Here is a 25212-nt window from a genome sequence, read left to right as displayed (position 1 = left end):
AACTCCATCAGTCTCTCTGTATAGCATTCCTTCCTCCTGGAAAAGGGGCAGGACCCTTTCTGGAATGGGGGTCTTATGACCTACAATCAGACAAGGTAGGTCAGAGAATTTCTTTATGGCTAGCTCCAGGACAGAAAGGCAGGAGGAAAGAAGTTTCGAAGAACTAGGGACTGTAATGAATGAGAAATCTTCCACTGATCTATATAAAAGTAGTGATATAAGAAAAATAGCTGACTATTATCTTGATGTTTCTAATGACATTGCTGAAAATCTCAGAAAAGATAACCCAGAGGACGAAATTGGCTGGGTGTTCAGGAAACCTATGGTATCAGACTTTAGGTTCTGTTCTCATGGGTGGTGGCTCTGAATTGCCACTGGTAAAATATGACACACAGAACAGAAATCTGTGCGACTGAAAGAACAGTCCTTATAATTGGCAGGAAGAGCAAAGTTTTTTGTAGGTGGACCGGAAAGGAAAGAAAGTCTGGCCCATAACTTAAAGTTAAGGATCGGTTTATGTCCAGAATGAAAACGAAAAGAGAAAGAGGGAGAGAAAGAAAAGAGGACTAGTCTTTGCTTGGGCAAAAACTATCCTTAAAGTTCCCCAGCTGGGAACGAGCAGTTGGGTATCTGACTCAGAGCCAATGGAGGGGGGAGTCAGTGAGCTCCCCTCCCCCTGTAGACAGCCTTGGTGTCCCAAGTGTTGTTGAGAAGGTAGAAGAGAGGTCTCAAAGAGAGATCAGGCAGAAGGCTAAGGGCATGACCATATGCCTGCAGCTCTGCCATCCAGGACACCCAGGCCATGGCAAAATCACGTCTCCATAGTCGGGCCCCCATCTCCACATCCTGTCCTTTATGAAAATGAAATCGCAGAGAAAGTAAAGGATCCCTATTGTGAGGGCAAGGTCAGGAAGTTAGCCCGGGATGAGCTGCTGCTGCCCATTGCTTGCCTGGCTGCAAGTCCTCAGGGAAAGGAAGATTAAGGAAGGGTTGGTCAGAAGGCTAAGAGTGTGACCCAGGAAAAGAAAAGAGAATCAAAAAGAAGAGAGAAATGAAAATGAGCTAAGTACAGAATCCACAAAGACACTGAAAACTCACCTGTCTGTAGAGACCAATTGGTGCTGTGCAGACTTTAATTTGGGGGTCCAGGTGGGCCTTCAAATCATCCCTTTGTGGTCACCAGGAAGATGTTGCTGGAAAGTGTGAGACCCCCGAGAGGGAGGGCCTCAAGTCCTGAGCCAAGACGCTCCTTGGCTTTGTGCAAGAAAGGAAAGCTGCTTCACAGACAAAGCAGCAGTCTCCCCTATGAAGTGAGGATGAGACCCCTCTCTTCAATAGGTGATAGCTCTTAGAGGTTTTGCAAAGGTTGACCAGGTGTAAGGAAAAGTACAGCTTCTAACCTGGGTTTATCATTTACATCGGGCGGTTCATTCTTCCTCTTATCTTAAGGTTGTAAAGCTAACTGCTATTCTGGGACATCTGTAAACTATCTCAAGAATTTTCTGGTCTTTGTGGTTTCTCATCTCCAGAGGGGATAAGATCTCATGACTCTCCTTGTGACCTGCTGTCTTCGTTTCTCGATCATTAGGTTAATAGTTAACCCTGACTTAAAATGGCCTCTCAAAGTCAAGATGGCCTTCCTTTGGACATTTTGGTTTTTTCTGGGTTCTTTTCCTTCCTATATCAATGCTATGAAATCAGAAGAGCTTAAGAGCTTGTCCTTGAGAACATCAGAGAAAGAATGAGCCACTTTTCTTTTTTTTGTTGCTTGAAAGGAGGATCAACCACAAGAATAGAGGTGGTGGCCACGTCAGAGAATAAGCTCTGAGCGGTGCTGCCTGGGAGGAAGCACGGGCGGAGGCCAGAGGCCCAGCAGGTCAGGCTGGAGGAGCCAAAGTGGGCCCTTGGCACTGTGCTGAGTTGGGACTGTCTCCTCCCGGCTATCCCTGACGGCGTCTCCTGATGCTCTTCATCCCCACTCTGTAGCCCATTACTGCCTGGTCTCCACTCTCACTTTGAACTCCCAACACTGCCATTTCAAGCAGACGCCAAGATTTCACCACCAAATCCACAGACTTTTCCCCCTTTATTTTTAGCTCATGTTCTCATATTAGAATAAATAACCTCTCCAGGATTTGGCCCAGCTGGCTTCTCAGGAGTAGCTTTCCTTGGACACAGTTCACCTCTCACTGACCCCCACCTTCTTCCCTCTCTCCTCCCACACTCTTGCCCACACTCTGCCAGTGAGCAACAGTGAGCTGCTCCTGCTGTGTTAGACTACACTCCTGAGCCATGCCGTCTCTCACCTCCAGGTCTTTTTACATGCTTTCCCTCTGCAGGAGCCAGCTGCTCCTCCTCCACCTCCTCCTCCCCCCATGCCCTTGCTTTGTTAGTTTCCTAGGAAAGCTTCCCTAATGCCTAATTGTGTTAGGATTCCTTCCTGTGTGCTCCCATAGCACCCTATGGTTTTTTCCCCATCATAGCACTTACTAAACTGTATTATCCATTTCCTTGTCTGTGTTTCTTTTACTGGATTCTAAGCTCCTCAAGGGCAGGGACTGTTTTGTTTAGCACGTTGCTCCAATGCTAATTGCCTTGTGCGATTCTTGGGATAGAATCAACCCTCAGAAAGTAATTCACTTTGAATGAATGGGCATAGCTGAATCTGGCTATCTCTGATCCGTTTATTGGGAAGATTGTACAAAATGGATATAAAATGCTCAGCAAGGGTTCTGGAATAATAGGCATTCAATAAACTGTAACTGTAGTGGTGGTTGTCTGTATTAGTCCATTTCTGTTGCTTATAACAAAATACATAGAACTGGGTATTTTATAAAGAAAAGAAAATTTATTGCTTACAGTTTGGGAGGCTGGGAATTCCAAAGTCCAGGGAACACAAGTCCAGTGAACACATTTGGTGGTGGCCTTGGTGGTGGCCACAGTGACCCAGGGATCTCCCATAACAAAAAATGGGAGAGCAAAGAGAGAATAACCCCTCATGTGTTCTGTTTTTAAAGCCCTCAGAACCACACCCCGACCACCACTATTAATCCACTTGCTATGGAGTGGTCCTACAATCCAATCACCTCTTCACAGCCCCACCTTTCGATTACCATAATAAGATTTTCCACTCTCTTAACACTTTCGCGGTGGGGACCAAGCCTCCAACACATTAAGCTCTGGGGGGACACAATTCATAATATTGTCATTCTTTATCACTCCCACTGGACTCCTGAGAGTAGGAACTGCATCTTGTTCGTGGTAGGACTTATTCTTTTCAGAGTTTAGTAATGCCTTGCAGAAAATAGACACTTAATATATATGGTTGAATTGAATATGTGTTTAATATATTAAATATGCAGGATTCCTGATTGGTTATTCTTCTGTGTGCATGGTTAGAGTAAGAATAGTGGCTATCTTGAGGACATGTTTATTTTTCACAAGCATATAATTTTGTCTTTTTTTTTCAGATGCTAATGCACTTTATAACGGTAGTATTTGTGAAAGAATTCTAAGCATTCTATTGTCTTATAGATGATAACTTGCTGTGGGACTTTTCATTTTTTTTATATTGCCAAATATCTATAATTTGGAATTTGAAAGAATTCATTAAAATATTAAAATATTTTCTTTATTCTTAAAGGCCTCTTGTTTTAAAATCCCAAGAACATGTACTTACATGTTATAAGTAAACTTTTTATTTAAATGCATGTTAGTATTTAACCTGAATGATGGAAAACAAATTAGAAAAAATACTTACCTCTGAAATACCTTTTTTTTTTTTTGTATCTCATGTCCTGTATCTGGAACAGCATATCACTTTCATCAGCACTGTTGAAAGAAGAAAAAATGTCAGTTCTACCTCCTGAAATCAAATTTGAGACTTCTAAAGTCACCAGAAGTTCCCTTGACAGTTGTTTTCTTTTTGAGAGTAGTTGGAGGAAAGCAGTTTTAGAAACACAAAAGATGAGGAAAGGTAACTTCATTTTTATTGTTATTTTAGTTAAGAAAACATAAAAATGCCTTGAATTTACATGTATTTTTTAAAGCAGTTGAGACATTTTATAATTTCTGTGACATTTATATACGGACAATAAGTTTGTGGAAAAGAAAAATGGAAGCAAGTTAAAATTAATTTAATTAATGTAATTTTATGCTCATGATAGAAACAAATTTTGAAGAACTACTTCTGTTAACACTGAGCACAGTACTATCTGTGTAGGATCACATTCCTTTTTATAATTAGTGTTTTCTTTTCTTTTAAATACATCAAATTGATTTTTATATTTTAAAACACCCAAATCTTTAACAATTCCTCTGTGTGTTAATTAATAATTTCAACCAAAATTTTATTTTTCAGTGAGTTATGTGGAGAGCATAATATATCCTATAGTTGCTCAATAAAGACTAGTTTGAGACCTTGCATGAGTGAATTAATAGTTTCTTCCTTACTTTCAAGTTATAATTGTATTTCTTCTTTATTCTGAGGTCTGCCTTCAGCTTTATTAATGGAGATATATTTCTTGAAAATAGCAAAATTTAAACTACTCAACTATTTCATCCCTCCTGGTTTTGAGAGTGTTGCTCTACATTTTTTTCAGCTTTGTCAGCAGGTTCCCATTAAAAGTACTGAGAAGACACCAATTTATCCACTCTTCTACCCCCCAAATTTAATTGTTGAAAAGAGAATACACATGTATTTTGATCAAGGGAAACTATTTTTTTTTAAAGAGGAAAAATCAAAGACTGTAAAATAGCAAATGTTTTTGAACATTTAATACGGTAACACTAGTCCCATTAAATACTATTTTTGTCACTATGCTAGATTTGCTTAGTAGAGAAATCTTTAAAAAAAATTCTCTGTGTTTAAAAACCATCTAACCCTTTAACCTCTTAATCTACTTGTGCCATTTAATGCCTTTGTTTTGAATTTTTTTCTTTTAATAATTTGGCTATCACTTTTTGCAGTGATATATGGGGTCGGTAGGTGACTTTAATCTTCTTTGTTGCTATTTATAGATTCAGTATGGAATTTTATGGAGAGAATTAAAATCAATTCCTGAAGTAGAATTATTTTATATCCTTTGCTAGCTCAGATGGTCATATATTTACACCTCTTGATTATTTATGTAAAAGCTGTAAAGTGGAAAGAGTCAAAGTAACAGATAATACAAGACACTTGAGAGTGATTTTCATGCCAGTGTGAGTGTATCTAATATTCTGGGAAATCTAATTAAATAATATAATGAAGACAGAGGAAACTAACAACTGTGAAAGATCTGTGAAACTGTCCTTTTTCCTTATTGTAATTCTAATCAGCCCCTTAATGTAGTCCCTAAAGTAGGAATGGAAAAGGTGTCTCCTGGGAAAGATGCTAGATTAATTACAATTGCTTAATTTTCTTTACCTCATGACTGACTTAGTATATTTTATTATGCATTTTAGTAAGTAGTAAAAGTAGTATACATTTAATCAAGATGATTATGATAATATTTTAAATTAGAATATTCCACAGCATTTGGTCTAGAAGAGCTCAAGGAACGTGTCAAAATGCCATATTTACCAGGACTGCAAAGTTGCCAAAAAAGTGTAAGTTCAGCTCTACTAGAGGTGCACAAAACACTGCTGCGTGCTGACACTGAGATGCCTCCAGCCAGGTAGATCACTGCTGTTCAGTTCTCTTTTGTTGAATATTTATTTGTAGTAATACTGCTGAATGTAGGGGTTTTTCTGACTTGTGAATCTAATTCTTACCTACTCATTTTTTTTAAATAAAGAATTCAATTTTTAAAATCTAAGTTAGCCATTTTATTCAGTTTGACAAGTGGGCACTTTTCTGTTTTCAAGTGACATTACCAGAAAGGATTTTAAAATTTTGATTACCCTATCCTACAACATGTCAATGAGAGCACTGGAATTTTTAGCAATTAAAAGTTAACTCTCAGGGCTGGCCAGTTTCTGGTTTATTTATTTATTCACCAGATATTTATTGAATGTCTAATACTTGTTCACTTTGCCAGCCTAAAAATAAAATAAAGCACTTATAGCATTCTGAGTTGCAACTTTCTTTAGAGGAGGATTTATGTTTTCATATTATCTTCCTGCCTTATTAAACGTTAAAATAAAAATAAAATAAAATAAAATAATCCAGTTATGCATAGCACAACTGTTTGGAGCTTCAGAATACATTTCTTGAGTTTTCCAACTAGTATTATTGTTCTTGTTAAGTACTCTTCATATAAATTCTGGTAATGAAGAATAGAACATGTTAAAAATGAAGTTATGAATAATTTTTATTTAAGTTATGAAAAAAGTAGGAACTTTGCAGAAAATTTGGGAAAAAAGAAAAACAATTACTTGATAATCTCCTCAACTGAACATGTCCATTTTTATTGTTGGGTGTTCTCTTCTGTCCTTTATTTTCATGGATTTTATTTTAGTTGTGATTTTAGAATACTTACAATTTTTTATTCTGCCTTTTAAAAAACATAATGTTACATATATACATTTTTTTTCATGTCATTATGTAATCTTCAGTCTTACTAGCCACATATTTCACTGATGGATCCATAGTTTATTTAAGTATTTCCTATTGTTGGACTCTTAAGTTGTTTTGACTTCTTCAGTTATATGGATAACACCATGATCACCAATGTCATACATATAGGCTTTGTCATCATTTTTAGTATTATCTAAAAAAGCAAAATTACTCTTTCTGAAGTAAGATCATAATAAAATAAGGCAAAATCAGAGATGGTAGAAGAGAGTGAGTTGCTCGCAGAGTAGATGGTAACTTAAGTCAAATAGGAGGGATGGCAGGAAAACATAAAGAAGGACCATTTCAAACAAGAATATAAAACATACTTTAAGGACAGTTGGTTTACATCATTACCAGGACACCTGTGTCCCCGACACTCAACTTACTCTTGTCATTTTCATGAGGGATCAGTGGGCAGGGGGTAAGAGTGTGTAGGGTGCCTGTGGCAGTGGACTTTGTATCAGTATGGACCAGTCTTGTCACCCTTCCTTAATACATGTGATCATCTTAAAGAAGCTGCAAACCTGGAAAGGACCCCCCGAATTAGCCCATTCTACCTCTTAATTTTGAGTCTTTATTTTGCTTCCTATTGTTTCTACCCCATTTCAGTTTGTTTTTATTTTTGTTTATTATTTGTGATTGGGCTGTTTGTGAAATTATTTCTAAATGTTTTACATGGACTTGAGTGTGAATTTACTTAAGTCAATGAAGTATAAAATGAATACATTTTATTCGTATTATGACAAGCATTCTTCATATGTTAAGAATTGTGATGCCTAAGTGACATAATGTAAATGAAGGGCTTGGCAAACATAAATATTAGTTCTTTCCTGACTTTGAAATGAGTGTCTTTATTTTAGCCATTCCAGTGAGAACATGTCAAGTCGCCTACAAGTATTTTACCCTCCTTTGCATGTTGCACAGCACCCTGAGAAAGAACAGTCTTGGCAAAGCAGGGAAGTACTCATTTTTGTCTTTTTTATGTACAACTCCTTATCCTCTTTTTTCCCCTCCATATTTGGATATTTGGTTTTAAAACTCGGATAAAAGTCTAATATTTTTCCTAATTTTTTAATGGTAATTAAAAATTTTTAGTGAATCTTAAAGCACACTCTGGTAATATAACTCACAATAATAATCCTAGAGGTGAAAAGTATTTAAAAGTTACTGCTGACTTTTAAAGTTTAATATAGTAGTTACAATAAATTTGGAGTTCTTATTATTGATTATCTCACACACAGCAGATCCAATCATAATGTGTTTAATGATAATATTATTATCATGAAAATGATAACCTACTTATTATCTAGGTCTATTCCAGTAGGAACAAAAGTCAGTTATGACAAGATTCAGATTGTGGTGATTAGTAGGTAAAAAGTGTGTAAATAAATGATAGTTGGTATCTGAGACATCCAGAAACTGTTAATCTTGATTACTTTCCTCCTAACATTGCCTGAGTCATGACTAGTAAGAGTTATGATAAGGATCTGTGGGAAGAGTTAGACACAGCATTCTTCCACTGGTAAAATTTTCTAGCAAAAAACAGAATATTGAGTTGGTTTCTATCTTCTTCCGATTGGGTTAGTTATGATGGACAGAATTTTCTTTTTTTAACATTTATTTGATTTCCATGTGGTGTCATTCAAAAAATAAGTTTCACTAAAAGTAGGCTACTTTCCTCTTATTGTATCATTTAATGTTTTCTATATTTATGTTCGGTGATTTTATGATAATATGTAATCTTTAGGATAAAGAAGACTAAGGAGACATGCACCATGGTACCACTTCAGGAGAAACCAAAAAGTAAGCTGGCTCATCCTTTTTTGCCACCACATGTCTTGTCAGGATATTGCATACTTACTTTTTTTTTTTTTAAACTTCCTTTCTTTCCATTGATTAATTGTCTTTGTTTTGTTACTGCTTTTTTAAAGCTTTATTTATTTTATAAATTTAGTGGATGTTCATTACATACAATAGTTTGTGTTATATATCTAACACACACATATATATACCTTAGATACTTAGTGGCTCATTATATATATAATATGTATATAATGTGTGTGTGTTTGTGTGTGTGTGTGTGTGTGTGTGTGTGTATACCTTTATAATCTCAGGACCCTGGGATAAGCCTTCATCACCTCTCACTTGGGCTATTTCGGTAGACTGCAAACTGGTCATCTTGTTTTGAGTCTCTGACCTTTGAAATACTCAAAAATACACTGCAACAAAAGCCTAAAACCTTGACCTCTAATCACATTACTTTCTTCTTCAAAAACAATGACTCCTGGCTGCAGGATCCAGGCCAGGTGAGTCCCAGCCCTGAGAGGCCCAACCTGCTGATCCTCAGGCCCGGAGGCAGCAACAGGCAGGTGAGTGTCAGCAAAACTCCCTGCCACTGCTGCAGACACCAGGGTGGAATGAGTGGACTGTGAAATCCTCAGCCACAATGACTAAACACCAATGGAGAGATACTAGAAATATGAAAAATCAAGAAAGTATGATACCACCAAAGGAATATAATAACTCTCAAGTTCTAGGTCCTATAGAACAGGAAGTCCTTGAAATGACTAACAAGGAATTTCAAGCAAAAATTCCAAGGAAACTAAATGAGATACAAGAAGACTCAGTTAGACAACACAACAAAATGAGAAAAAGTATACAGGACCTGAAAGAGGAAATGTGCAAAGAAATCAATGCCCTGCAAAAGAATGTAGCAGAGCTTGCGGAGCTGAAGGATTCATTCAGTGAAATAAAAAACACAACAGAGAGCTTAATCAGCAGGCTAGAACAAGCAGAAGAGAGAATTTCTGACCTTGAAGACTGCCTGTTTGAAATAACACAGGTGGACAAAAGAAAAGAAAAAAGAATTTCAAAAATTGAAGAAAATCTAAGAGAGATAACAGACAACCTTAAGTGCTCAAATACCTGAATAATGGGTATTCCAGAAGGGGAGGAAAAAGGAAATGGCACTGAAAAGATATTCAATGAAATAATAGCAGAAAACTTCACAGGTGTAGGGAGAGATACAGACCTTCAGATTCAGGAGGCTCAAAGATCCCCAAACATATTCAACCCAAAACGGTCCTCTCCAAGACATGTTATACTCAAATTAGCAAAACTCAAAGACAATCTTAAAAGCTGCAAGAGAGAAGTGTCAAGTCACCTATCAGACTAAAATCAGACTTTTCATCAGAAATTCTAAAAGCCAGAAGAGAATGGGACGATATATTCAAAATACTAAAAGACAAAACTGCCAGCCAAGAATACTTTACCCAGCAAGGCCATCTTTCTGAAATGAAGGACAAATAGTATATTTCTCAGACGAACAAAAACTGTGGGAGTTCTCTACCACATGATCAGCCTTACAAGAAATTCTCAAGGGAGTACTGGGTCTGGTACCTGAAAAACAAGCACGACTACCATGAGTACTCCAGAAAGAACAAATCTCACCAGTAAAATAAAAATGCTAACAATAAAGAGAAACAAAGTTTATCTACCATCCCAAGAAACCAACAAACACAGAAGACAAATAGTAAATCAGAATGAAAGGAACAAAAGATATTTAAAACACCCAAATAAAAATCAATAAAATGCCCGGAGTAAATTAACAACTTTCAATAATAACTCTTAATGTAAATGGATTAAATTCCTCACTCAAAAGACACAGACTGAATAATTGGATTAAAAAGATGGACCCAACAATATGCTGCCTTCAAGAGACTCACCTCACCTGTAAAGACACACATAGACTAAGAGTGAAAGGATGGAAAAAGATATACCATGCAAATAGAAATGAAAAACAAGCTGAAGTAGCTATTCTTATATCAGATAAAATAAACTTTAAATCAAAAACCATAAAAAGAGATAAAGAAAGCCACTATATAATGATAAAAGGACCAAGACATACAAGAAGACATAACAACAAGAAGACATAATCATAAGTATATATGCACCCAATATTGGAGCAGCCAGATTTATAAAGCAAACACTATTAGACCTAAAGAAAGAGATAGACACTAATATCATAATAGTAGGGGACCTGAAAACTCCACTCTCAACGTTGGACAGATCATCTAGGCAAAAAATCAACAGAGAAACACAAGATCTAAACAACACTTTAGACCAATTGGACTTGGTAGGTATCTACAGAACATACCACCCAACAACCTCAGAATATTCATTCTTCTCATCAGCATGTGGAACATTCTCCAGGATAGACCACATGTTAGGTCACAAATCAAGTCTCAACAAATTAAAAAAATTGGAATTATTCCATGTATTTTTTCAGACCATCATGGATTAAAACTAGAAATCAATAACAAACAAAACTCTGGAAACTATACAAATTCATGGAAATTAAAGAATATTCTACTCAATAACATATGGGTCCAAGAGGAATTTAAACAAGAAATCAGAAAATTTACTGAAACTAATGATAATAATGACACATCATACCAAAACCTGTGGTATACTGTGAGAGCAGTACTAAGGGGGAAAATTATTGCATTAAATGCTTACTTCAGAAGAATGGAAAGATGGCAAGTGTAGGGGATTGAATTATGTCCCCCCAAAACTCCCTGAAGCTTAAATTGTGTCTCCCAAGTTTTATTTCTCCCACTGTGATTTTTAAGAGGGTAGGAAATCCTATTTTGGTAATTGAAAGGTGGAGGCTTAAAGAGGTGATTGGATTGTAGGACCATGCTGTAGTGAATGGATTAAAAGTGTTGGTCAAGGGCATGGTTCTGAGGGCTTTAAAAAAAGAAGAGAGTTTGTCTTGCTTTTTCTCTCTGCTCTCTCTGCTTCCACCATCTTACAATGTGAGACCCCTGGCTCACTGTTGCCACCATCAGATGGACTTTGGACTTCCCAGCCTCAGAAATGGTAAGAAATAAATTTCATTTTTCTTTATAAATCACCTAGTTTCAAGTATTTTGTTATAGGCAGCAGAAATGGACTAATACAGCAAGTAACCTAACACTTCACCTTAAAGAACTAGAAAAACAAGAGCAATCCAAACCCATAGTTAGTAGACAGAAAGAAATGATTAAGATCGGAGTAGAACTAAATGAAATAGAAACCCCCCAAATGATACAAAAGATAAATGAAACAAAAATTTGGTGTTTTGAAAAGATAAATAAAAGTGATAAATCATTAGCAAGGCTAACTAAAAAAAGAAGAGAGAAGACACAAATAACAAAAATTAGAAATGAAAAAGGTGATATTACAACTCATACCTCAGAAATACAAGGAATCATTAGGGACTACTATAAAAAAACTATATGCCAACAAATTTGAAAATCTGGAGGAAATGGGTAAATTTCTGGACACACATAAATTGCCAAGACTGAGCCAAGAAAACAGAAAATCTGAACAGACCAATAACAATCAAGGAGATTGAAGCTGTTATCATCAGTCTTCCAACAAAGAAAAGTGCAGGACTGATGGCTTCACTGCAGAATTCTACAAAACCTTTAAAGAAGAATTAATACCAGTTTTCTACAAACTAGTCCAAAAAATTGAGACAGAGGCCATTCTCCCAAACTCATTCAATGAGGCAAACATCAACCTGATACCAAAACCAGACAAAGATACAACGAAAAAAGGAAACTACAGGCCAATATCTTTGATGAATATAGATGAAAAAATCCTCAATAAAATACTAGTGAATAGAATACATCAACACATACATAAAATTATACACCATGATCAAGTAGGATTCATCCCAGGGATGCAATTTTGGTTCAACATAAGCAAATCAATAAAAGTGATACACCACATCAATAAAAGCAAAGACAAAGACCATATGATAATCTCTATAGATGCTAAAAAAGTTTTTGACAAAATTCAACAATCGTTCATGATAAAGACTATCAATTGGATATAGAAAGAAAGTATCTCAACACACTTAAAGCCATATATGAGAAACCCACTCCCAATATCATCCTGAATGGGGAATGATCGAAAGCTTTTCCCTTAAGAACAGTAATAAGACAAGGATGCTCATTCTCACCATTCTTATTCAACATAGTGTTGGAAGTACTAGCCAGAGCAATCAAGGAAGAGAAGGAAATAAAGGGCATCCAGATTGGAAAAGATGAAGTCAAACTGTCCCTGTTTGAAGATGATATGATCCTATATATAGAACAGCCTAAAGGCTCTACAAAAAACCTCTTAGAGTTACTAAATGATTTCAGCAAAGTTGCAGGATACAAAATCAACATGCAAAAATCAGTAGCATTTCTATACTCCAGCAATGAATGAGAAGAAAAAGAAATCAAGAAAACTAGCTAATTTACAAGTCACTAAAAAAATAAAAACCTAGGAATAAAGTTAACAAAGGATGTGAAAAATCTCTATGACAAGAACTGAAAACCACTGTTGAGAGAAATTAAAAGGACACAAGAAGATGGAAAGATATCCCATGCTTTTGGATTAGAAGAATTAACATTGTGAAAATGTCCATACTACCCAAAGTAATCTACAGATTCAATGCAATCCCCATCAAAATTCCAATGACATTCTTTTCAGAAATGGAAAAAGCAATCCTAAACATTCATATGGAATAACAAAAAACCATGAACAGCCAAAGAAAATGTGAGAAAAAAAAAAAAAAGCCGGAGGCATAACACTACCTGACTTTAAACTATATTACAAAGCTATAGTAAACAAAACAGAATGGTACTGGCATAAAAACAGACACAGAGACCAATGGAACAGAATGGAGAATCCAGATATCAACCCATACACCAACAGCCATTTGATCATCAACAAAGGCACCAAGAACACACACTGGGGAAGAGACTGCCTCTTCAGTAAATGGTGCTGGGAAAATAGGACATTCATATGTAGGAGAATGAAACTAGACCTGTACCTCTGACCATATACCAAAATCAACTCAAAATAGATTAAAGAATTAAGTATATGTTCTTAAACAGTGAAACTCCTTAAAAAAACATAGAGGAAACACTCCAGTAAGTAGGATTGGGTACAGACTTTATCAATATGACCCCAAAAGCACAAGCAACCAAAGAAAAAATAAACAAATGGGATTATATCAAGCTAAAAAGCTTCTGCACAGCAAAAGAAACAATTAACAAAGTGAAAAGACAACCAACAGAGTGGGAGAACATATTTGTAAAATATACATCTGACAAAAGATTAATATCCAGAATATATAAGGAACTCAAACAAGTTAACAGCAAAAAAAACAAGTAACCCAATTAAACAATGGGCAAAGGGGCTGAATAGGCATTTCTCAAAAGAAGATATACAAATGGCCAACAGACACATGAAAAAATGCTCAACATCACTCAGCATCTGGGAAATGCAAACCAAAACCACTTTGAGATACCATCTCACTCCAGTCAGGATGGCTAATATCCAAAATACTCAGAATGAGAAATGCTGGCAAGGTTGCACGGAAAAAGGAAACCTCCTACACTGTCAGTGGGACTGTAAAATGGTGTAGCCTTTATGGAAAATGGTATGGAGGGTCCTCAAACAATTACAGATATATCTACCATATGACCCAGCTAGTCCACTGCTAGAAATATACCCAGAGGAATGGAAATCATTATGCCAAAGGGATACCTGTACTCCCATGTTTATTGCAACTCTATTTACAATAGCTAAGAGTTGGAACCAGCTTAAATGCCCATCATCGGATGAGTGGGTAAGGAAACTGTGGTAGATCTACACAATAGAATACCACTCTGCTATAAAAAAAAAAGAGATACTGCCATTAGTGGCAACACGGATAGACTTGAAGAAAATTATATTAAGTGAAATAAGCCAGGCACAGAAAGAGAAATACCACATGTTCTCACTTATTTGTGGGAGCTAATAAAAATAAATAAATATACAAACAAATAAATGGGGGGGTGGAGAGAAGACACAGCAATCACAATTCCTTGAACTTGATAAGACAAGTGAACAGATATGACGTTGAAGGGGGGGAGGGGAAAGGAAAGGAGGAATTGATAAAAGTACACAAAAATCAACTACATTGTACAGTGACAAATTAAAAAAAATTGTGAACAACAACAAAAAACAATTTAATCTTTCCAAAAAATAAAAACAAAAAACCCAATGACTCCTCATTATTTGCAAAATAAAGTATGAACTCCTTAGCCTGGATCCTTTACCATCTTCCCCTAATTTTCCTTTCTATCCTTATCTTCTAATTAGTTTTTTTCAGTACCTGAAACATCCAACTCCAGAAATTTATCTGTATACCAACAGTTTGGGTCCCAAAAAACTATTCTTAAGTCAATTTATTCCTAAATCCATGGTGACTAAGAGGGTTTACAGCACCAAGGTGTATTTCCACCATTTTTGGACTATGAGTTTGTCCTTTGAAGCTTTAAAATCAGGCATTTTCAACTCCATATGTCTGATGTTTGATCAAAATTTTGTTTTTCAAAAATAGATACTGAAAAATCTGTTGGGGCAGGTAATTGCACTTTTTAATGATGTCTGTAAAACTGCAGAGAATTTCCTAGCAGTTCTTGTACCTGCACCTACTGCTGCATCCCTTATTTTTATGTGTTACAGAGTCATGGGGACATTAGACCAAAAGAAGAATATATGGCATGTGACATAATGCGTACATCTAGTGTTTAAGTTCTACAATAAACTCTTAGTCATTTCCTGAATTAATTTTATCCGAAGTTAATGGTAAGGATTCTCAAGCTGTGTGGTAAAAAGTTTTCCATTTTGTCAATTACATTTTCTTTTCTTTTGTTGATTACTGTTCAAGCCAGGGTTTTTCAGCAGTAACAATATTAACACTTTGGACCAGATAATTCTTTGTTTTGGAGTCTGTCCTGTGCATTGCAGGATGTTTAACAGCATCCATGATCTCTACGCACTAGATGTCACTAGCACCCACCAAGTCCTGAAAATCAAAAATGTCTCCAGATATTGCCAAATGTCCCCAGGGGAGCAAAATCACCCCCAGTTGAGAACCAATGAGCATAATAACTTTTTTCCTAAGCATAATAACTTTAACATTATATGTTATTTGTTATTTTTGCTTCAGACTATCAAATGATTCACCCTTTACTATGTGCAACAAATATTTCCTTACCAGTTTAAGATTTTTTAATACAATCTAATACATTCATCTAATACATTCTATCTTCTAATACATTCATCACTTCCATGATTTTGCACCTATGGAATATTGGAGTTAATAGCACACCTCCCAACAAACAACAAAACCTAAAATTACTAAGTAAGGCCTCTGTTGACATTGTTGGTAGCAACCATAATTGACTTGTTAGAATCTTTGCAAGTTCAGTCTATGGAAGTTCATAAGGTTAAATGTTCATGAACTTTTCCTTGTATATTTCCTTTCTCTGAATTTCCATATATTATAAACAGCTTCTGTAGTCAATAGGCAGCATAAACTAAAAATATAAATGTCAATTAGAACAAAATACATTTGTTTGCATCTTGGTTCAAATGAATATTTGCCTGCCTATTTTCTTTTTATTTATTTATTTATTTATTTATTTATTTATTTTTTTTTTAATTTTATTTTGTCGATATACATTGTGGCTGATTATTGTTCCCCATCACCAAGACCTCCCTCCCTCCTCCCTCCCCCCCTCTCCCCCAACAATGTCCTTTCTGTTTGCTTGTCGTATCAACTTCAAATAATTGTAGTTGTTATATCTTCTTCCCCCCCCCCGGTTTGTGTGTGTGTGTGTGTGTGTGTGTGAATTTATATATTAATTTTTAGCTTTAGCTCCCACCAATAAGTGAGAACATGTGGTATTTCTCTTTCTGTGCCTGACTTGTTTCACTTAATATAATTCTCTCAAGGTCCATCCATGTTGTTGCAAATGGCAGTATTTCATTCGTTTTTATAGCTGAGTAGTATTCCATTGTGTAGATGTACCACATTTTCCGTATCCACTCATCCGATGATGGGCATTTGGGCTGGTTCCAACTCTTGGCTATTGTAAAGAGTGCTGCGATAAACATTGGGAAACAGGTATACCTTCGACTTGATGATTTCCATTCCTCTGGGTATATTCCCAACAGTGGGATAGCTGGGTCGTATGGTAGATCTATCTGCAATTGTTTGAGGAACCTCCATACCATTTTCCATAGAGGCTGCACCATTTTGCAGTCCCACCAACAATGTATGAGAGTTCCTTCTTCTCCACAGCCTCGCCAGCATTTATCGTTCATAGTCTTTTGGATTTTCGCCATCCTAACTGGGGTTAGATGGTATCTCAATGTGGTTTTGATTTGCATTTCCCGGATGCTGAGTGATGTTGAGCAGTTTTTCATATGTCTGTTAGCCATTTGTATATCTTCCTTAGAGAAATGCCTACTTAGCTCTTTTGCCCATTTTTTAATTGGGTTGCTTGTTTTCTTCTTGTACAGTTGTTTGAGTTCCTTATATATTCTGGATATTAATCCTTTGTCAGATATATATTTTGCAAATATTTTCTCCCACTCTGTTGGTTGTCTTTTAACTCTTTTAATTGTTTCTTTTGCTGTGCAGAAGCTTTTTAGTTTGATATAATCCCATTTGTTTATTTTTCCTTTGGTTGCCCGTGCTTTTGGGGTCGTATTCATGAAGTCTGTGCCCAGTCCTATTTCCTGAAGTGTTTCTCCTATGTTTTCTTTAAGAAGTTTTATTGTTTCAGGGTGTATATTTAAATCCTTAATCCATTTTGAGTTGATTTTAGTATACGGCGAGAGGTATGGATCTAGTTTCATTCTCCTGCATATGGATATCCAGTTATCCCAGCACCATTTGCTGAAGAGGCAGTCCCTTCGCCACTGAATAGGCTTGGTGCCTTTGTCAAAGATCAGCTGACAGTAAGTGTGTGGGTTGATTTCTAGATTCTCTATTCTATTCCATTGGTCAGTGTGTCTGTTTTTATGCCAGTACCATACTGTTTTGGTTATTATAGCTTTGTAGTATAGCTTAAAGTCAGGTAGTGTTATGCCTCCAGCTTTATTTTTTTTGCTCAGCATTGCTTTGGCTATGCGTGGTCTTTTATTGTTCCATATAAATGTCTGGATAGTTTTTTCCATTTCTGAGAAAAATGTCTTTGGAATTTTGATGGGGATTGCATTGAATTTGTATATCACTTTGGGTAGTATGGACATTTTCACTATGTTGATTCTTCCAATCCAAGAGCATGGGATATCTTTCCATCTTCTTGTATCCTCTCTAATTTCTCTCAGCAGTGGTTTGTAGTTCTCATTATAGAGATTTCTCACCTCCTTGGTTAACTCAATTCCTAAGTATTTTATTTTTTTGGTGGCTATTGTAAATGGGCAGGCTTTCTTGATTTCTCTTTCTGCATGTTCACTATTGGAGAAAAGAAATGCTACTGATTTTTGTGTGTTGATTTTGTATCCTGCTACTGTGCTGAAATCATTTATCAATTCCAGCAGTTTTTTTTGTAGAGGTTTTAGGCTGTTCGATATATAGGATCATGTCATCTGCAAACAGGGACAGTTTGACTTCATCTTTTCCAATCTGAATGCCCTTTATTTCCTTCTCTTCTCTGATTGCTCTGGCTAGTACTTCCAACACTATGTTGAATAGGAGTGGTGAGAGTGGGCATCCTTGTCTAGTTCCTGTTCTTAAAGGAAAAGCTTTCAGCTTTTCCCCATTCAGGATGATATTGGCTGTGGGTTTGGCATATATGGCTTTAATTATGTTGAGATACTTTCCCTCTATACCTAACTTATAGAGGGTCTTTGTCATGAATGAGTGCTGAACTTTATCAAATGCTTTTTCAGCATCTATAGAGATGATCATATGGTCCTTCTGTTTGAGTTTATTAATATGGTGTATCACATTTATTGATTTGCGTATGTTGAACCAACCTTGCATCCCTGGGATGAATCCCACTTGATCGTGATGAATTATTTTACGTATGTGTTGCTGTATTCTGTTTGCTAGTAATTTAGTGAGGATTTTTGCATCTATATTCATCAAGGATATTGGCCTGTAGTTTTCTTTTTTGGTTATATCTTTACCTGGTTTTGGTATCAGGATGATATTTGCTTCATAGAATGAGTTTGGGAGATTTGCGTCCGTTTCAATCTTTTGGAATAGTTTGTAAAGAGTCGGTGTCAATTCCTGTTTGAATGTTTGGTAAAATTCTGCTGTGAATCCATCTGGTCCTGGGCTTTTCTTTGTTGGGAGCCTTCTGATAACAGCTTCAATCTCCTTTATTGTTATTGGTCTGTTCAAATTTTCTACGTCTTCACGGTTCAGTTTTGGGAGCTTGTGTGTGTCCAGAAATTTATCCATTTCCTCCAGATTTTCAAATTTGTTGGCGTATAGTTGTTTATAGTAGTCTCGAATGATTCCTTGTATTTCAGATGAATCAGTTGTAATATCGCCTTTTTCATTTCTAATTTTTGTTATTTGAGTCTTCTCTCTTCTTTTTTTTGTTAGCCATGCTAATGGTTTGTCAATTTTATTTATCTTTTCAAAAAACCAACTTTTTGATTCGTTGATCTTTTGAATTGTTTTTTGGTTTTCAATTTCATTCAGTTCTGCTCTGATCTTAATGATTTCTTTCCGTCTGCTAACTTTAGGTTTGGATTGTTCTTGTTTTTCTAGTTCTTTAAGGTGAAGTGTTAGGTTGTTCACTTGCCATCTTTCTATTCTTCTGAAGTGAGCGTTTAATGCAATAAATTTTCCCCTCAATACTGCTTTTGCAGTATCCCACAGGTTTTGGTATGATGTATCATTGTTTTCATTAGTTTCAAGAAATTTTTTGATTTCCTGCTTGATTTCTTCTTGGACCCATATGTCATTAAGTAGAATGCTGTTTAATTTCCATGTGTTTGTATAGTTTCCAGAGTTTCGTTTGTTATTAATTTCTAGTTTTAATCCATTGTGGTCTGAGAAGATACATGGGATAATTCCAATTTTTTTGAATTTATTGAGACTTGATTTGTGACCTAATATGTGATCTATCCTGGAGAATGATCCATGTGCTGCTGAGAAGAATGAATATTCTGAGGTTGTTGGGTGGAATGTTCTGTAGATATCTGCCAATTCCAATTGGTCTAGAGTATTGTTTAGATCTTGTGTTTCTCTACTGATTCTTTGCCTAGATGATCTGTCTAATATTGACAGTGGGGTGTTCAGGTCCCCTGCTATTATGGTATTAGTGTCTATTTCCTTCTTTAGGTCTAATAGAGTTTGTTTTATAAATCTGGCTGCTCCAACATTGGGTGCATACATATTTATGATTGTTATGTCTTCTTGATGGATCAGTCCTTTTATCATTAAGTAGTGTCCCTCATTGTCTCTTTTTATGGTTTTTAGTTTAAAGTCTATTTTGTCAGATATAAGAATAGCTACTCCAGCTCGTTTTTCTTTTCTGTTTGCTTGGTAAATCTTTTTCCATCCTTTCACTGTTAGTCTATGTGAATCTTTATGGGTGAGGTGGGTCTCTTGTAGGCAGCATATAGTTGGGTCCTCCTGCCTGCCTATTTTCTAATAGGCCAACTTTATGGCTTTCAGGGTGGGTACTGTGCCTTATTAACCTTTGTATCTCTGTAGTACTTACACCAGTTTCTGCAACAAATTGAGTCTTCAGTAAATATTTGTTGAAAATTTTTTTCCTTCAGAGTCATACAAGAAAGCAGTTCATTTAGTTACTCACCAAATATGAATTGAATATCTACTATGTGCCAGGCATTTTCTTAGGTGCTTGGGCTTTGGGTATATCCCTGAATGAAACAAAGATCCTTGCCCTAGAAGAGCTTACATTCTAGTGAGAGAATGTAGCCAGCACACACTAAATATAATAAATAAGTCCATTGTGTAGTACATTAGAAGGTAAGTGCAATAGCAACAACAGCAACAAAAAATAGAGCCAGGTAAGGGAAATCGGGAGATCTGGGTAGAGAAGGGTGATTTGCAATTTTAAATAGGGCAACCAGAGTAGATTTAACTGAAAGGGTAATATTTGAGCAAAGACTTGAAAGAGGTGAGGGATTTAAGTTATTCTCTCCGGGCCCAAGGCAGGATGGTGCCTGGTGTGTTGGAGGAACATCAGGAGTCCAGTGTGGCTAAACAGTAGAAGATGAGGAAAGAGAAATAATGGACTGTTTGATCACATAGGGCCTTAGACAGTACTTTGTATTTAACTCTGATGAAATGAAGGGCTATTGCATGATTTTGACAAAAGAGTGATTTTAATATGTTTTAAAAAGATCACTGTGGTAGCTGTCATCTATTTCAATAGTTATACCTTTTAAAGAATGATCCTGAGAACTTTCACCTCTGGGTATAGCAGAATAACTTATTTCAGGCCAACTTTACCAGCAGGCAGGACTTGAGAGGCTGAGATCCTGGATGAATAACCAAAGAGAAGTGAGCCCAAAATTCTGTGAGAAATTTCTTCTCCAAGTGTTTGTCTATTCCCAAGTGGCTGTGTACTAGTCAATATTTAAGGAAATCAAGCAGAAAACAGCTTCTAGAAGGCTATAGAACTGAGTAGAGATTTCAGTACCTTAGCATTTGCTGTGGAGACAGAGGTAGGAGTTCAAGGCCTGCCAAGACAGAGTCCCTTTGATAAACACCCCAGGCTTTCAGCTGAAACTTCTGAAGGGCTACACACTATGAATAAAGGCATGCCAAGAATAGACTAGCTTTAAAAAAAAACTAAAACCCAGTCTTGACTGGATTACAGTGACCTGCCTTCCAGAAGAAAATCAAATTCTCTTTGGAGGACTATAAGATGAACCAGACTCTCACAGGTTTTTATACACAGTGTCTAGCATATAATCAAAACCTACCAGACATAGAAAGAGTGACAAAAACCAAGAGAAGAAACAGACAACAGAAGGAGACCTAAAAATGATCCAAGCGTTTTAGTCTGTTTGGGCTGCTATAACAGAATACTATAAACTTGGTAGCTTATAAACAATAGAAATTTATTTCTGTTAGTAACTTAGTAACAAGGCTATGATTAGCTCTAAAACAAGCTGAGAAATGTAATCTATACCTGGATGACCATGTGCCCAGTTAAAATTCTGTTATGGAAGGAGCAAACAGTTTTGGGAGGTTGATTAGTAATCTGCCACAATTCTTTTTAAATTACAATTTCTAACTTTCTATTACAGGTATTTGGAAATGTAGTTAGTTTTTGCAATTTGATCTTGTAGCTATTCACCTTGCTAAAGTCTATTTCTTGTAATCAATATATAGATTATTTTGGATTGTCTATGTAGATTATCATAATCATCTGTAAATAATGTCAATCATTTCTTCCTTTATAAATCCTATACCTTTATTTATTTATTTTTTTATCTTACTAAGCTGGCTAGAACCACAAATACAATGCTGAATATAAATGAATAGTAGGCATATTTGACTTGTTTCTGGTTTTAAAGGGTATGCCTTTAATGTTTTCTCATTAAGAATGATGTTCACTATAGGTTTTGAGTAGATATCCTTTATGAAGTTAACAAAGTCCCCTTTAACTTTAATTTGCTAAGAGTTTTTAAAAATATAAGTTAAAGTTGAATTTTATCATATGTTTCCTTAATTGGTTAAAGTAATCATATAATTTTTTTGTTTAAAATTTTAATGTGAAGAATAACATTTGTATATTTTGGAATGTTAAGGTACTCTTGCACTCCTGAGATACACCCAATCTAGGAATGATTTTTTGCCTTTTTTATGTACTGTCATATTTAATTTGCTAATATTTCATTTGGGATTTTTGGTTTATGTTAGTGAATAAGATTGCCACTAATTTTTCTTTCTGTTTTGTCCTTTTCTCAATTCAGTGTCAAGATTATAGTGGCCTCATGGAGTGAATTGGGGAGTAGTCCCTTTCTTTCTATTCTCTGAAAGATATGACCTAAAATTGGGATGAACTCTCCCTTGAAAGTCTGATAGGATTCATTTGTAAAGTCAGTTGGGTTACTTGTTTTCTTTGGAAGAATCTTTTAATATTGATTCAGTCATTTTAATTTTAGGACTCTTAAAGCATTCTAATTCTTCAGTCAGTTTTGGTAAGTTATATTTTCTAGAAAATTTTCTAGAAGCTTTAAAATTTATTGGCATAAAGTTTAGTATTTGTTCTATCTGTAATCCTGTTCGCCTTTTCTTAATATTATATGCCTTCTTTCTTTTTTTCTTGATTAATCTCACCAGAGGCTTTTCTTTTTTATTAGTCTTTCCAGTGAAGAAATTTTGTCTTTTTAAAAAAACTCTTCTTTATTGTAACTTTGTTTTCTACTTCATTGATTTCTTTCCTGTACTATCTTTTTTCCCTGTGTTATTTGGATTTACTCTTTTCCTAATGTATATCTTATAGCTTATACATTTTCAAACTTCTTTTCTTACATAGGAATTTTAGGTTATAAATCTCTCTATGTACAACTTTTGCTGTATTAACAAGTTTTGTGATATTTTCTTTATCATTTAGTTACAAGTACTTTTAATGTTCGTTATGATTTCTTTTTTGACTAATGAAAAATTTATGTGTATAGATTTCTAAATATTTGGGAATTTTAAATTTATCTCATTGTTAACAACTTCTAACTTAATTGCATTTGTCTGTATGATACGAATTCTTGGAAGTTTTTTCAGGTTTGCTTAATGTCTAGAATCTAGTTATTTTGTTGCTAGAGGGCCTTTTAAAGTATCAGGTCCATTGCCCCACTAAGAACAGGAGTCCTGGTCATATTCTTATCTCTCTCTCTGAACTTGTCGCTCATGTTACACCCATAAACAAAACAAAACAAAACAAAACAACCATCACATTGGAGAATAGTCATTTTTTATCACTTAAAATTATTTGAAGTGAAGTTAAATAGTAGTATTTTAAAGCAATACTTGAGTTACTGTATTATCTTCTAAGCCTTGTATGTTTCTAAATAAAAGTATTTATACATATTTACATATTTGGGGGCAATATGTAGTGATTACATGGAAACTGAGTTTAATAGACAGTTTTGAATCCTGCTTCTGATGGATATTAGGCATGCGGCCTTGGGCAAGTTACTTAGCCTCCTTAAATCGTCTTTTTAAAATCTGTAATCCAAGATAACATTAATTACTACTTCAAAGTGTTGTTGTGTAGATGAAATAGATGTAAAGCACTTGACAAAGATCATTTAATAAATATTATCTATCATTATTATTACTACCACCCAATAATAGAAGTTTGATTAATGCTGTTTCAGTTAAGGGAATAATTTATTTTACTTTACAATTTTACTATGTTACTTCACTTAGCACTATGATAAGTGATTTTATTTAGAAAAAATAACTTAATAAGCATGTAAAGTATGAAATGAGTTAATTATTTATGGAGATTGTGCCTTGGAATAAATTCACAGCCATCCCATGTTTTCAGAAGCATATTACAGACTCAGATTTAATTTTACATAATTTAATACAAGCATTAAATTTGTTTTTTTTTTTTCCTTACTTAATATTTTGTGACATGACTTGCCATCACAGTCATTTTAGAAAGTAAGCACTGGCATTTCTAATTCAAAGTATGTGTCCTATGAAGAATTAGTAGTTTTTAAAAGTCACTTGTGGAACAAATATTTCACTTACACTGTGTTTTATAGAATGTTATTTATGTGTGCTTAATTTAATTTTAATAGCTGATTCCCTCACATCCCCAGGTTCTAGCTTCAGCGATCCTCTCACTGGAGCACCGTCTCAGTACTTACAGAGACTCTCCAAGATGGCCGTATTAGAATACAATACCATTCGTCAGGAAACAGCCAGAAAATCAAAAAAGGGCAAGGAACGAGACCTACGAGACTGCTCATAAATATCATACAGTGTGATGCTTTCCTCACCGATTTTTAAGGTTTATATTTCCTTTTTCTCTTTTTTTCAATATGTAACATGATGCACAATGATTTACAGAAAATAGAAATGTAAATAGGAAATAAATATTTTGTGTTATATGTGGAATACTTTGTATTTTATTAACATTACAAAGAGACATTTAAATTATAGTTTATCGGAATACAAGCATAAGAGATTATATTCCGTTAATTTTATGGACATTGATTGTATCTTTTGATTCAATTTGATGAATACTTTTGAGTGCCTGTCTATGCAATAAACTTTGCTAGCTGCTGCAGATTCAAGGAGTCCTTATTGGGAGTGAGATTTATTGTTGGGGTTACAAGGGGGTCAATAAGAACCCCTCTGTTTCCCTGCTTCGGTTTGGAAACAGTTGTGAGATAAGTATTCAAGAAGATGAAGATGAAAATGCTAGCTTGATTTGCTGATAAAACCTGGAAGGGACATCCTGACTTCGATGTGTGTCAACAATAGGTCTCCTGATGCTGACCTTCAGAACCAGGCAAACGAACACAGGCGGGTGGTGCTGATGGCCTCAGGCTCACCTGCTGCATCAGGGCCTTTACCACTGAGAAGAGCAGGGTCTCTTCACTGTCTAGACAGGCAGATCCCCAAGGAGAAAGGAGGTGGGGAGAGACTTGCTCCATCTCCATGGGCAGGAGGAGGAAGGTCTAGGTCAAGAGGAAAACCCCCGCTTGAGAAAGCCTGAGAGCGGAGAGAAGTATGAGAAACAGGGAGCAAACAAGAATACCAATGACTGTGATCCCGAGGAGAGTGGGCTACAGCCCGCAAAGGAACCACAGGGTGGAAGAGAGTTTCAGAAATGGGG

At 35.6% G+C, this 25212-nt stretch overlaps 1 protein-coding gene across 1 annotated transcript; it reads left to right on the top strand.

Moving 5' to 3' along the window:
* The first annotated feature begins 3849 nt into the window (after positions 1-3849).
* C15H8orf89 (chromosome 15 C8orf89 homolog) lies at positions 3850-24342 on the top strand. Its single transcript, XM_063079252.1, has 4 exons — positions 3850-3976; positions 5516-5657; positions 8286-8341; positions 24191-24342. The coding sequence occupies exons 1-4, from the start codon at positions 3850-3852 to the stop codon at positions 24340-24342; spliced, it is 477 nt and encodes a 158-aa protein (XP_062935322.1).
* The last annotated feature ends 870 nt before the right edge of the window (positions 24343-25212 follow it).

This window comes from Cynocephalus volans, chromosome 15, assembly GCF_027409185.1.
Source record: "Cynocephalus volans isolate mCynVol1 chromosome 15, mCynVol1.pri, whole genome shotgun sequence".
NCBI lineage: Eukaryota > Metazoa > Chordata > Mammalia > Dermoptera > Cynocephalidae > Cynocephalus > Cynocephalus volans.
The sequence above is the reverse complement of the archived record's forward strand: the minus strand, read 5'-3'. Positions and strand labels throughout refer to the sequence as shown.